Source organism: Pristis pectinata, chromosome 2 (genome assembly GCF_009764475.1).
Source record: "Pristis pectinata isolate sPriPec2 chromosome 2, sPriPec2.1.pri, whole genome shotgun sequence".
NCBI lineage: Eukaryota > Metazoa > Chordata > Chondrichthyes > Rhinopristiformes > Pristidae > Pristis > Pristis pectinata.
In genome coordinates this window covers 33,008,443-33,022,996 of record NC_067406.1, presented here as the reverse complement: position 1 = coordinate 33,022,996, position 14,554 = coordinate 33,008,443, and the positions used below count along the sequence as shown (strand labels likewise).

The 14,554-nt window shown below is 41.2% G+C and overlaps 1 protein-coding gene across 1 annotated transcript in view; it reads left to right on the top strand.

The window, feature by feature from the left end:
- LOC127580526 (A disintegrin and metalloproteinase with thrombospondin motifs 12-like) overlaps positions 1 to 14,554 on the top strand; it is a 391,205-nt gene that overhangs the window by 267,515 nt on the left and 109,136 nt on the right. Inside the window, exons 11-12 of the mRNA XM_052034119.1 lie at positions 5,255 to 5,400; positions 11,433 to 11,602. Coding sequence (XP_051890079.1) covers positions 5,255 to 5,400; positions 11,433 to 11,602 — 316 coding nt within the window. The remainder of the gene's footprint in view (positions 1 to 5,254; positions 5,401 to 11,432; positions 11,603 to 14,554) is intronic.

Genomic DNA, 14,554 nt, shown 5'->3' with positions numbered 1-14,554 from the left:
GCTTAGTGGAATGGTGTCATGACAACAACCTTTCCCTCAATGTCAACAAAACTAAAGAGCTGGTCATTGACTTCAGGATGCCATGGCCAAGAAAGCTCACCAGCACCTCTACTTTCTCAGGAGGCTAAAGAAATTTTGTTTGTCCCCTTTGACTCTCACCAACTTTTACTGATGCACCGTAGAAAGCATCCTATCAGGATGTATCACGGCTTGCTGTGGCAACTGCTCTGCCCAAGACTGCAAGAAGCTGCAGAGAGTTGTGGACACAGCCCAGCGCATTACGGACACCAGTCTCCCCTCCTTGGACTCTGTCTTTACCTCTCGTTGTGTTGGTGTAGCAGCCAGCATAATCAAAGACCCCACCCACCCTGGACATTCTTTTTTCTCTACTCTTCCATCCGGTAGAAGATACAGGAGCCTGAGGGCACGTACCACCAGACTTAAGGACAGCTTCTACCCCACAGTGATAAGACAATTGAACAGTTCCCTTATACAATGAGATGGACTATGACCTCATGATCTACCTTGTTGTGACCTTGCACCTTATTGCACTGCACTTTCTCTGTAGCTGTGACACTTTACTCTGTACTGTTTCTTTTTTTTTACCTGTACTACATCAATGCACTCTGTACTAATTTGATGTAACTGCACTGTGTAACAAATTGACCTGTAAGATCGGTTTGTAAGACAAGTTTTTCACTCTACCTCGGTACAAGTGACAATAATAAACCAATACCAATACCAATGATGGTGGATGTCAGAGCCACTGGTCGGTAATCATTGAGGCATGTTACCTTGCTTTTCTTCGGTCCCGGGATGATAGTGGTCTTCTTAAAACAGGTGGGGACCTGAGATTGAAGCAGGGAGAGGTTAAGTATGTCTGCAGATACTTCTGCCAGTTGATCAGCACAAGATCTGAGCACACATCCAGGGACGCCATCTGAGCCAGATGCTTTCCTCGTGTTCACTCTCCGGAAGACTGATCTTACGTCCTCAACGGTGACCACAGGTTCAGTTGCACTGGAGTCTGTCAGGGTGGGTGGTAACAATCCACTTCCCTTTTGTTCAAAACACGCATAGAATGCGTTAAGTTTATCAGGAAGGGATGTGCTGTTAGCTATGCAGCCCAACTCCGTCTTTGTAGCCTGTTATGGCATGTAAGCCCTGCCATAGCTGATAGCTGATCTGGGACTCTATTTTGAGTCGGTATTGCCTCTTGGCATCCCTGATAGCTTTCTGAAGGTCATATCTGGATTTCTTGTACAGATCAGGATCACCAGATTTGTGTGCAGCAGTCCTCCACTTCAGTAGGGAGTGGATCTCCCGGTTCATCCATGGTTTCCTGTTTGGGAACACCTGTATTGTCCTTCTTGGTACACAGTCCTCCACACACTTGCTGATAAAGTCTGTTATGGTGGTGGCATACTCATCAACGAAGAGGGCCTCAGGGTATCCTGTCTCAAGGTTGTTAACCACAGAGTATAGCTTGAATTAAGTTGCCTCAAATTTTTATATCAAAGTCTATTATATTATAATCACTGTTCCCTAAAAGTTCCTTAAGAGCCAGGTTAATAATTAGCAATTTTTCATTGCAGAATGTTAAGACAACTTGGCAGCTGATTTGATATAATTTAATATAAATATGTACTTACTGTAAAACAGAAGGAGACCATGTAGCTCAATGTCAGCTGCTGACAGAACAATCCCATCAATCCATTCACTCCTCATTATTTCCTTGTAGTCCTACAATTTATTCCCGTTCACGTATACATTAACTCCCCTTAGATTTTTTCTGCCATTTACCTACACTAGCAGCAATTTACAGCAATTTATTTGGGATATGACAGGCAATAACCCTCATAGCCACAGAGGAAAACTCCACAAAGGTAGCACCCAAGGTTTGGATTGAACTGGGGGGCCCTGGAATGGTGAGGTAGCAGCACTGACAACTGTGTCACTGTGCCTCCTGAGAAACAAAAATGGTCATTGTTTCCTTTGATGTTCTTCCCCACTGTCTGTTCAGAGAATTGTGTTCATCACTGCCACCTTCCCCCCCGCCTCCCCCCCCCCCCCCCCCCACCTTGGAGCCTCCACACTGCACGGTTTACCACCAATTCACCCTTAACTTTACCATCCTCCCAATGAAGTTTGGTATTTGGGAGTCACTGACATAAACAGGGGTAAAAGTTTGAAGAGAAACAGTTAATTTAGCAGTTTGTTTAATCTCAATGGCCCAAAAACACAAGTAGGAATTTAAGTTTATAACACTGTAGTTAGTTCTAAACCAGGAAATCATGCGGAAACCACACTGACAGTGCTTAATTTTGTAACAAATCCCAGCGAAGTCAAAATCCATTAGAATGTGTCAGACTGATACATTATAATTAGATGCATCTGAAGAGTATAAACAAAAAAGGAATTGATAGGGATTAAAGGCTTGTGCTATTGAAAACATGAATTGCAAACATTTTCTTTTCATCAATATCTCAATATACATGTTTTGATTTGTCAGTTATGTTCACTTATTTCATGCTGTTCTGGTCTACTGTTTCCAAGAAACCAAACAATTAAAATAAGCTCTTCTGTTGGCACCCTGGCAGTTTTTTTTTTATTCACACTTTCCTTTTTTAATTTAGGTCTCAGATGTGAAGTTGGAATTCGGGTCTTGTGTGTGAAGTTGGTAAACAGATTTTTCGGGAATGGGGGCAACTTTCGGACTGACATCACGAAAACACACAACAAGTGGCATGGAGTTGGCCATGGGAGCAATCTGCCAAACCCACTTTGGTGGTCGGCAGATCCCTCCATCATCACCAGTAGCACATGGTGTAGCTGCATTGATCAGCAAGTGGCAGGCAGATGTCTCCTCGAGTGATCTGGCCCAGTGACTGACTATGTAGCTATAGCTCACACAGAAGAGAAATTTCCCATGTAAAATGTCAGAGGGAATAGGGATTGTGAAACCACAGACCTCCCACTGGGCACAGAATAAGTATCATCTGTTTTATTGCAAATCAGAGAGGCTCTGCTCAAAGATAACTAGCAAGATCCTGTCTGAAAACGTCTTTTCCTTTCACTCACATGACAATATGAGGATAATACGCCAGCATCACAAAATACATTACTGCATCATCCTGCCTTTTTACCCCATTAAAGTTTCCAACTACCAGTGGAGCTCCTTTACCTTTCCGGGGGTCGCAGTTGGCTTGATGGGACAGTACTGGTTGATGGCTGAGGAGGAGGAAGAGGAGGGAAAAAATCCTTTCCACTGTATATAAATCCTGTACTTTCAAAACAGTTGGAGTAAGGTGATGTGTCATGCTCTGGTGTGAGAGGGGTTGGAAGTGCCAGCCATGCTGACTAATGTTTTGTAGACTGCAAATTGGCTGAAGTGGAAATGCCTGTGGTCTGCAGATGGTAAAGTTGTGAAGTTTGTTTGGTTGCTGCTAATGTGAAACCAGGAAATGCAACAGCCCTTAGCCATTAGCAAATCATCTGTAGTAGGAAGTCATTTCATGTCAGAAATTTTACCCACAGAGGTGTGTCCTGACATTCTGTAAAATGGGTGAAACTCAGATGCCTATGTCTTATGCTCACCTCCTGATCTTCTTTAGTTGAAGTTAAGCAATTAAAATTAAGGATACAAGATAATAAGAGGCATAGATGGAGTGGACAGTCAGAGACTTTTCCCAAGGTAGAAATGGCTAACACGAGGGGGCATAATTTTAAGGTGATAGGAGGAAAGTACAGGGAGGATATCAGAGGTAAGTTTTTTACACAGAGAGTGGTGGGTGTGTGGAACGCGCTGCCAGGGGTGCTGGTAAAGGCAGATACATTAGGGACATTTAAGAGACTCTTGGATAGGCACATAGATGATAGAAAAATGAAGGGGTATGTGAGGGGGAATGGTTAGATTGATCTTAGAGTAGGTTAAAAGGTCGCTACAACATCATGGGCCGAAGGGCCTGTTCTGTGCTGTAATGTTCTATGTAAACTTCAATCTATGATACTCATATGATCTGAATTGGAGGAACACAGATAACTCGGTCAGATCTATAGACCTGGAGGTGAACATAGGGATTGGGGAGGTGGTTTGAGGGGGTGGGGAGGGGGAGGAATAATTTGAAATCAAGGATGAGAATTTTGAGGGCAATGGTGGAATTTAAAAGAAAGATCTTTCAGCACATTAGGCATGCTAGTCCCCTGCTCCAGCACACAAAATCTGGGCTTTGTGTAGCGTGGAATTTTGCAGTGATGAGTTCTCAAAGAAAACATTCCTTCCCCCATTGAGCACAGCCAATTCAAAGCAGCTCCCCACACATCAAAATATTCATAGGCCACTGTGTTTTCAGATCATGTTGTTAAGGCAACATGTGGAGGAGAGGTGGGCAGGGATTGAGATTGACCAGTCCTTGGAAGAAACTATTGCAGTTTTTTCTCTGCCTAAAACGAGGCTTAAGAATGTTACCAGGTTGGTCCAGCCCCAGTCAGCTGCAGAGTTATGGTTGGTCATTGAACAGAAAATGGTGTGGTCAACCTCATCAATGGCTGTGGATGGAGTGAGAAGGATGAAGAGATGAGGTTTATTATTATTACTACCATTGAGGCTGTCATCTGTGCTTTGATAAATGCCATTTCAGGAGGCAGAGGCAGAAATCCATGAAATAAAGAGCTCAGCAAAGAAGGCCATGAATTTGGGAGGCTGCAGCACATCCAAGGACTTTGAGATTAAAAGAGTCTGGAAATAGGATGGCATTTGTAAGAATGAAGAGTCAATGATTGGTTATTTTATTGGGAAGCATGGTGAATGCAAATTTGAAGGAGAATGGATAGTACTCGAAAGAGAAACAAACTGTAAGCATTCAGCAGGTCAGGCAGAAACTGTGGGAAGAGAAATGGAATCAATATTTCAGGTCAAAGGCCCTTGCTTAGATTTGCAAGAGAGAGAAAACTAATTATAAGTTGCAGAAATGGTAATGGAGGGATGGATAGGACAAAGGATAAGGCCAGGATTTCTATGGGTATAAGCTATAGATAACTTTATTTAGCTGATAGATTAATGAGAGATGCATAAAAGAAAGCATGAACAAAGGAAGATAAGAGCTGAAAAATGTAAAATTGTAGAAGTGTCCTCTCTAGTTCAGGTAACAAAATCAGTAACCTAGTTTTCAAAGCATGCATCACAAGCATTTGCAATTCAGTTTATTTCATCAGCTGTTTTTGCTGTAACAAAACAAATCATTTTTTGTTTCAGTGGTGTTTTAACGGTGAGTGTGTGCCTGTTGGAAACCGCCCAGAGGCTGTTGATGGAGGATGGAGCACCTGGGGCTCTTGGTCACATTGCACACGCACATGTGGAGCAGGAGTTCAAGCAGCGGAGAGACATTGCAGCAATCCTGTGTGAGTATGCAGGTTAATAGGGACCAAAGGATAATGTTGAAGAGCTCCCAGAAGATTGGATAACTGCAAATGTAACATTAGTATTCAAGAAGAGGAGATGGAAAGCAAGAAATTATATGTAAATTAGCCCACCATCTGTCTTTGGGAAAATGCTGACATTCATTATTAAGGAGCTAATGGTAGGGCATTTTAAAAAATTGTACGACGATCAAATAGTCAACATGATTTATGACTGGGAAATAGTATTTGACAACTGTGCTACAGTCCTTTGAGGAATTTCTTCTCCCTGAGTCATGAATTATTGTAATTCTCTACCCCGGAGAACTGTGAATGAAGAGCCATTGAATGTATTCAAGGCAGATATTGACAGACATTTAAACAGTAAAGGAATGAAGGATTATGATGAAAATGAACAGGAAAGTGGTACCAAGGCCAATTGACCTACTTCTGCACCAGTTTTTCTTGTTCTCATGAATGGCTTCTCATATCTTGAATAATTTCATAAGATTATCAAGAATGTCAAGATGAAAATTAGTTCAAAGGGAGTGGAAAAAGTCATAGCGGGATAATTATTTATTTTGGTCAATGTCTTGTCTTGAAGCATATTGAAGGCCCAAAACTCACTCAAAGTTAAGCCCTGTTTGGGCCTCAAGCAACATCACCTTGTTGTTGACGCACTATGGATGTCAGTCCCAAGGCAGCTCATTGATTTGACAAGCGTGGAGCTGGACTGGTTGCTTTCTTGGGAAGGGCTGGATATTTCTTGGGAAGGGGTGAGGAGGGCCAGAGTGATTGTGGACAAGCAGCAACTTCAGCAGTGCTGTGGAGCCAGGAAGGAGCACACTTGCTCTCTTCAGTTCTACAGGAGGGCAATTTTAATAAGACATACAATTACTTTGAAACTGAATTAAGAACTAGGAAAATGCACAGAACAGATCAGAAATCTGATTTGCTCAACAGTGATCAAATTCACCGAAAAGGTCCAGAAATGTGGATTAGCCACTCATTAACAAATTTATTCAAGAGGCTTTTCTTCCAGTTTAAAGAAACTGCTGGGAACACCAGAGCATTGTTTGAAGCAATGGTATTTCAAGCATTCTTGGATCGATGTGGAACTGGTCATTATTTGTCCCATGACAAAATTTCTAATGAACATAACCAGAATCTCCAATTAGTGCAACTTTGCATATTAATGCATGAACACATACTCTATTAACAAAGGCAATTCATCTGCACTCAAAATAGAACATAGAAAAGCAAAAAAAGTTGTAGCTTCTGGAAATATAAAATAAGAACAGAAAATCCAGGAAATATTCAGCAGGTCAGGCAGGAATCTGACAGAGAGAAACAGAATGAATGTTTCAGGTCAATGATATTTCATCAACACTGTATTGATGAAAGGTCATCAGTTTTATAATAAACAGTTGCCTTGACCTTTAACTGTGCCTTTAATGGCATGCTTAAGGGTCAATGCATGACAATTTTGGTCCTGGGCTCACTGCGGAAGAATTCATTAACACCTGAATCCCAAGACAATGGGCATTGCTACTTTGCTATGAGTCTGTGCCAACCAGCAAGTACCTAGATGAAATTCTGGGGGCACACAATTTGATCTGAAAATGGTCACAGACACATGAAACCTGGTGCGTCAGCTCCTTCTGCATGACATATAAAATGGGATCAGTAGCAGTACATTGGCTGAGGAAGTGACTTGAGCCACTTCCCCACCTTCACCCAAAGTCAAGCAATTCAGTGTAACAACAGTTAACTGAACTATCACAAGTGGAGTTTAAATCAAAAATAAAATCAAGGAAGCATTTAAATTTAAAACTAGTGAGGTTACCCCACCCCCTGTCCATCTTCATTTGTCTGTATTAAATATGTAATATTTAGCAGCCATTTCTCTTCTGCATCTGAAATTGAAGTCAATGGAATTAACTTTTAGAAGTGTATGAAGTACAACCATATTTGTATTGTGCCCTTAACATAAAATGTTTGAGGAAAGATTTCCAACCGATTGGGGGATAAATTGGGCAGCACCGGAAAAGTAGCATGCTAATTGAGATGCAAGATTTACCTTTACCTGTTCAACCCAATGCAGGCAGTGCACAAATGGTGCTCTCCCCTTATTGTCATGACTCCATGTCATAAAGTCATAGAGCAATACAGCTTGGAAACAGGCCCTTTGGCCCAACTGGCCCATGCTGACCACAACATCCTCCCTGCTAATCCCAGTTGCCTACATTCGGCCCATAACCCTCCAAGCCCCTCCTCTCCGTGTACCTATCCAAATGCCTCTAAAATGTTGCAATTGTACCTGCCTTGACTACTTCCTCTGGCAGCTCATTCCAGGTACTCACTACCCTTTGTGTAAAGAAGTTACCTCTCAGGTCTCTTTTAAATCTCTCCCCTCTTATCTTGTATCTGTGCTCTCTAGTTTTGGACTCCCCAACCCTGGGGAAAAGACTATGACTATCCACCTTATCCATACCCCTCATGATCTTATAAACTTCTGTGAGGTCACCCCTCGTTCTCCTATGCTTCAAGGAATAAAGATCCAGCATGGCCATCCTCTCCCTATAACTCAGGCCCTCTAGTCAAGGCAGCATCATCGTAAACTTCTTCTGCACCCTCTCCAACTTGACAATGTCCTTCCTATAGCAGGGTGACCAAAACTGTACACGGTACTCCAAGTGCGGCCTCACCAACAACTTATATAACTGCAATATAATGTCCTTACTCCTAAACTCGATGCCCTGACTGATGAAGGCCAGCATGGTAAACGCCTTCTTCACCACCCTGTCTACTTGCGCGGACACTTTCAGTGAACTGTGCACTTGTACTCCTGGGTGTCTCTGTTCTACAATACTCGTCAGTGCCCCGCCATTCTCTGTATAAGTCCTACCGTGGTTTGACCATCCAAAATGCATCACCTCATACTTATCTAAGTTGAAATTCATTTGCCATTCCTCAGCCCATCTCTCTAACTGATCAAGATCTCTTTGCAATTCATTGTAACCTGCTTCACTATCAACAAGAGCCCCTAATTTAGTATCGTCAGCAAACTTGCTAATCGTGCCATGTACATTCATATCCAAATCGTTTACATAAATAATGAGTAACAGAGGTCCCAACACTGACCCCTGGGGCACCCCACTAGCCACAGGCCTCCAGTCAGAGAATCGACCTTCAACCATCACCCTTTGCTTCCTATCGTTGAGCCAATTCTGAATCCACCTCGCTAGCTTCCCCTGAGTCCCATGCGATCTAACCTTCCAGATCAGCCTGCCATGCAGGACCTTGTCAAAGGCCTTGCTAAAGTCCATATAGACAACATCCACTGCTCTACCTTCATCTAGCCCCTTAGCTATTTCTTCAAAAATCTTCAAAAGATTTGTCAGATTCGTCATGCACAAAACCATGCTAACTATTCCTGATCAGGTCTTGACTATCCAAGTGATGGTGGATCTTGTCCCTCAGAATTCTCTCCAGTAACTTCCCTACAATTGAAATCAGGCTCAACCAGTGCTCACCACACTTAGTTAACTATTTCCTTTTCCACAGATGCTTCTTGACCAATTGTTAGCATTTATTGTTTTTTTTTCAGATTTATAAAGTAGGGATGAATTGTGGCAGCAGCAGGTAGTGGAGGTCATTTTGGAAGTGGAACTCATGGCACATCAGGATTTTCAGAGGTTTCATGGGAGGTTTTAGGGACGGAGATGAAGAAGAGAAAAATAATCCTAAACTTGTTGTGGGGAGGTAGCAGGTTGGAATGGGTCCAGAAGGCTTTCAGCAACACGTTATAAACTCAATAGGGAGAGGTAGGGACACAGGTGAATGTCAGGAGTTAGACCCCGAAAACTCCATTATAAATGAATGAATTTGATCTTTGGACCATCATGATCTTAATTGGCAGAATGGACATTTCATTTCTAATAAAGTCCCCCTGCTTTCAGTCTAATGATACCTGAAAGAACATCTAGAGGGCCAAATAGAATTCTAATTTGATAACATCACAAACAGATTGATGGTTTCCTATAACAAAACTATAATTTGGCATTTACTGCTGTCAGCTGGTGGTTCTGATTGTGTATTGGATGTCACTAAGGATAAAACAGCATGAGTTATGATGCAGTGTGAGTAGTGCATTAGGGAATCATCAAGCATGTTTATAATTTCATATACATGATTACAATAATGCATTGTTCAATTATCGGATGAGTTGAATTGCTCTTTCAGTGACTAGTACAAGATAGGAAATTGATTAATTTTCACAAATATTCACAAATGAATGCTTAAACTTAAGGCTGGATTTGTGTAGGTTATGTTTATTTATTATTTTAAAAACTAATGTTACCATGGTTTAGTCAGTAATTGTTCCTTACTTAATGTCAATATGAAGAAGATTCCAGTGTAATTATATAGATAAACTTTTCATTTGGTAGCGTAATGCATTCATGAATGAATCTCCTTGGATTGTGGATGCTGACAGCATGAATTCGGATCAAAGATGTAGTCATAAATCTTTGGGAAGTTAATCCTGAAGGAGTGCAAGACAGAATTAGTTCTTTATAAATGCATGTTCTTTCCTCTCTTCCTTCTTTTCTTCCCTTTCTTCTGTCCCTCCTTATTCCTTCACTTCTTTCCTCCTCTGTCCTTCCCTACATGCCGACAGTGATTATGCACGAAAGGTAATATAGCTACAAAGCAAAAACGTCCAATACTACCCAAGTCAGGCAACAATTTGTAGAGAGAGAATTGGAGTTAAAGTTTGCCTTTTCATCAGAAAGGCCTATAAAGCACCTTGGGACAGCCTGAGGTTGTGAAAATGATAGGTTGGCAAATGGTATTGGTATTGGTTTATTATGTCACAATGCACCAAGATAAAGTGAAAAGCTTTCATTTGCATGCTATCCAGATAGATTATGCCATATACTGTATAAGTACATCGAGTTAGTAAAAAGAAAAAAAACAGAATGCAGAATATATTGCAGCAGTAATAGAGAATATTGCATTGCAGGTAAGACAAGTGCAAAATAAGAAAAATATGTTGGCCTTTATTGCCAGAGGATTTGAGTATGAGAGTTTTAATCTCCTTACCTAAAGAAGGATATACTTGTGGCAGAGGGAATGCAGTGATGGTTCACTGTGGTGGTTTCTGGGATAGCTGGTCAGTCACACAAGATGGATACAGGTTAAATTTTGTTTCATTTCAATGTGTAGATTTCAGCAAGGGCCCAATAGCCTCAAAAATGCAGCAAAGCACATAATCTTTTACTCATAACCACAGAGATAAGATCTATTATTAATTAATTCAAACACTTAGTATTATATATCTTATTACATTAGCTCATTAGGTTTAACTGATAAATATCATGATATTATTGATGGATATCATTATATTATTGCTGAAGTACAGAATTGAAGTTCTCTTGTGCATCCATCATAATTTCAGTGGAGACCCATGGAAAACCAAAGGAAAATAGTCCATTTGTGGATCTTCCTGGGAGAACACCAGGAAAATTGATGGCAGAGTACTAGGAGCAAGTCAGGAGAATAAACTGTGCAGATTAGCAAGGAAATGGCCCCATTAAGCACGTTCATTGGTGCTTATAATATGTCTGTTTAATGTGCTCCTCCAAAGTGGCCCGTGCAGGTCCCTGCATTTATCCCTCATCCAGCACCAGCAAACAGATAATTTGGTCATTCATGCCATTGTGTTTTGTCATTGCATTTTGTGGAATCTCATTGCTTATTTGCTCCCACAGAGATTGCACTTCAAGAGTTAATCGCCTTGAGGCACTTTTAAACACTGTGAGAATGAGAAAGATTTTATATTAATGCAAATAATGTGTGTTCAGATTTATCGTTCATTGTAAAGTGTGAAAGCACTTTCAATCAGAAGAACTTTCTATAAAGACTCCAGGATAATGTAAACACAGTATAGAATTGAGAAATGTAACTTTATGTTTAAGTGTGCATGGACTTGCTATTCAAACATTATTGTTCTTCTGAATTATTTTTGCCAGTCCAAAGTTTGGCGGAAAGTACTGTACTGGAAAACGCAAACGATACCGTATCTGTAACGTCACGCCATGTCTACAGGAGACACCTACATTCCGTCAGATGCAGTGCAGCGAGTTTGACACAGTTCTTTACAGAAATGAACTCTACACCTGGATTCCGGTCCATCACGCTGGTATGTATTTTATTTGGATTTCATTGAGTTATTCAAAATGCACACATGACCTCGCTGTATCTCACTCTTAGTCCATAAGATATATGAGCAGAAATAGGCCATTCAGCCCATTGAGTCTGCTCCACCATTCAATCATGGCTGATTTTTCTTAATCCATTTCTTCCGCCTTCTCCCCGTAACCCTTAACCCCTTACCAATCAAGATTTTATCAATCTCTGCCTTAAATACACCCAATGACTTGATCTCCACAGCACTCTGTGTCAACAGATTCCACAGATTCACCACCCTCTGGCTGAAGAAATTTCTCATCTCAGTTTTAAAGGGACGTCCCTTTATTCTGAGCCTGTGCCTTCGGGTCCTAGACTCTCCACTACTGGAAACATCCTCTCCACATCCACACTGTCCAGGGCCTTTCAGTATCTGGTAGGTTTCAACTAGATCCCTTTTCATTCTTCTGAACTCCATCGAGTTCAGGCCCAGAGATATTTAAACAATCTTCACATGTTAAGCCTTTCATTCCTGGAATCGTTCTTGTGAACCTTCTCTGGACCCCCTCCAGGGCCAGCACATCCTTCCTTAGATAGGAGGCCCAAAATTGCTCACAACATTCTAAACGCAAGTCTGACCAAATGTGGTGAGACCTTATAAAAGCCGCAGCAGTACATTCTCGCTTTTATATTGGAGTCCTCTTGAAATGAATGCTTCCATTGCATTTGCCTTCTTTGCTACCGACACAACCTGAGGAGTCCTAACTAGGACTTGGGAGTTAATCTTCAGGGAATCCTGAAGTAGGACTCCCAAGTCCCTTGCACCTCTGATTTTTTTGAATTTTCTCCCCATTTAGAAAATAGTCTGCACCTTTTATCTTCATACCAAAGTGCATAGCCCCATACTACCTACGCTGTATTCCATTTGCCACTTCTTTGCCCACTCTCCCAACCCTGTCCAAATCCTTCTGCAGACTCCCTGCCTTTGCGACACCACCTGATCCTCCACCTATCTTGGTATCGCCAACAAACTTGGCCACAATACCATCAGTTCCTTCATCCAGATCATCGATATATAAAGTGAAAAGTTGCAGTCCAAACACTAACCCCTACCGAACTCCACTCTTGTCACAGAGCTTGGTATGGCTGAATGCATAATGAAAAGCATCAGCGTGATGGTGTAGCCATTAACACTGACAGATAGGAATTCCTACAGAGTGCACTTCCATTATAGTCACACTTTGAGGAGAGCCTCCCTCTGTGTCAACCTTTTCACTCAGCAACTAATAGATTCATTGCAATCTCAGAAGTTACTACTCTTACACTTCAGACTTTCTGCTTTTTGTATATATTCATTCAAGGGATGTGGGCTTTACAGGCTGAGCCAGCATTTCATTGCCCATCCCTAGTTGCCCTTGAGCTACCCTTCCACTCCTCCATCAAGACCTTCTCTAAAACCCATTTATTTGACGAAGAAGATCCTATGACAACATTTAGGCTTTTTTTTTAGTATTTTCATGTTTCCATGAGGTGTTGTGGGACTCCTTTCTGATGTTTACATAGTGGAAAATAACTCTTTTAAAGTCGAAATAATTAGTACATCACTTCAGTCCCTAAAACTGAAATCACCTTTTTTAATTAAATGTCATTTTAGTAAAAATACATTCCCAAATCCAGTTCTCTTTACAGCACTGTGTGCTACTACAACAAGAGTTGGGTTTAGTCAGACTTAATTGCTCACTAAGCAAAGGTAGACCTGTCTGAAAACTGTTCATCATTTTGCCCTGACATGTTAAAATTGGATTTTGGAGAACAAAAATGCGTTACATTTTAAATCTAAGAAAAGAGTTTTAATGCCAGATCTTATGTTGATTCTTCCATTCGCTCCGTTATATTTCAACATTGCCTCTGGTTACAATGCAGTATGTTGAAAAATCAGTGAGGCCTGACTCCATAGCGAGTTTCAAGGATATTTGTAGGATTCTTTTTGTTTTCACAGCAGGTGGGCAGTACTGTTAGCTGTATGGATATTTTTTTTAGCCTGCAAGCTCACTTGTATTTCAGAAAGTTGTACAGTGTGTTAATGAATGTATTGAGCCACTATTTGAAATGCATTTCCTTCAGTATTACCTCCATTGGGTTTTGTGTAAACAGGGTGAAATCAGAATATCTCAAGCCTGTCATGCATCAAAGAATGTGAAAGCAGTCCTTCAATCTAAATGTGTTTAGCACTTTGAGTTCATAAATGTCCACCATCAGGAGCTATCATTGTCAGCTCTCTCAGAGGAAACTCTTTTTTCAGTTTTAGTGACAAGCGTACCGAACACAAGTGCACTGAATGGCTGCTACTTGGGCTTTTGTATTAAATTTGACATAACAAGCCTCATGGGAAAAGCGGTTGACAGTGAATGTCACCAGCATGGGCTGGAAATGGCAGACTTCCGTCTAACTTAAAATCTAAAATCTCATTATTAAGAAAAAAAGTTCTGTAAACATCTCTGTTCATACAACAGTGGGAGCCATTTGACTATAGAACATAGAAAATAAAACAGTACACCACAGGAACAGACCTTTTGGCCCACAATGTTGTGCCAATCTAATTAACATAGTAATTAATGCTTAACTAAACTAATCCTTTCTGCCTACACAATGTCCATATTCCTCCATTCTCTGCACATTCATGTGCCTATCTAAGAGCCTCTTAGATGGGCACCTCTATCGTATTTGCCTCCACTATCATCCCTGGCAGCGCATTCTAGGCACCCCCCACTCTCTGTGTAAAAAAAAACTTGCCCCGCAGATCTCCTTTGAACTTACCCCCTCTCACCTTAAATGCATGCCCTCTGGTATTAGACATTTCAACCCTGGGAAAAAGATCTTTCTCTCAGCCTTTCATAATCTTATAAACTTCTATCAGGTCTCCCCTCAGCCTCCGCATCTCCAGAGAAAACAACCCAAGTTTGTC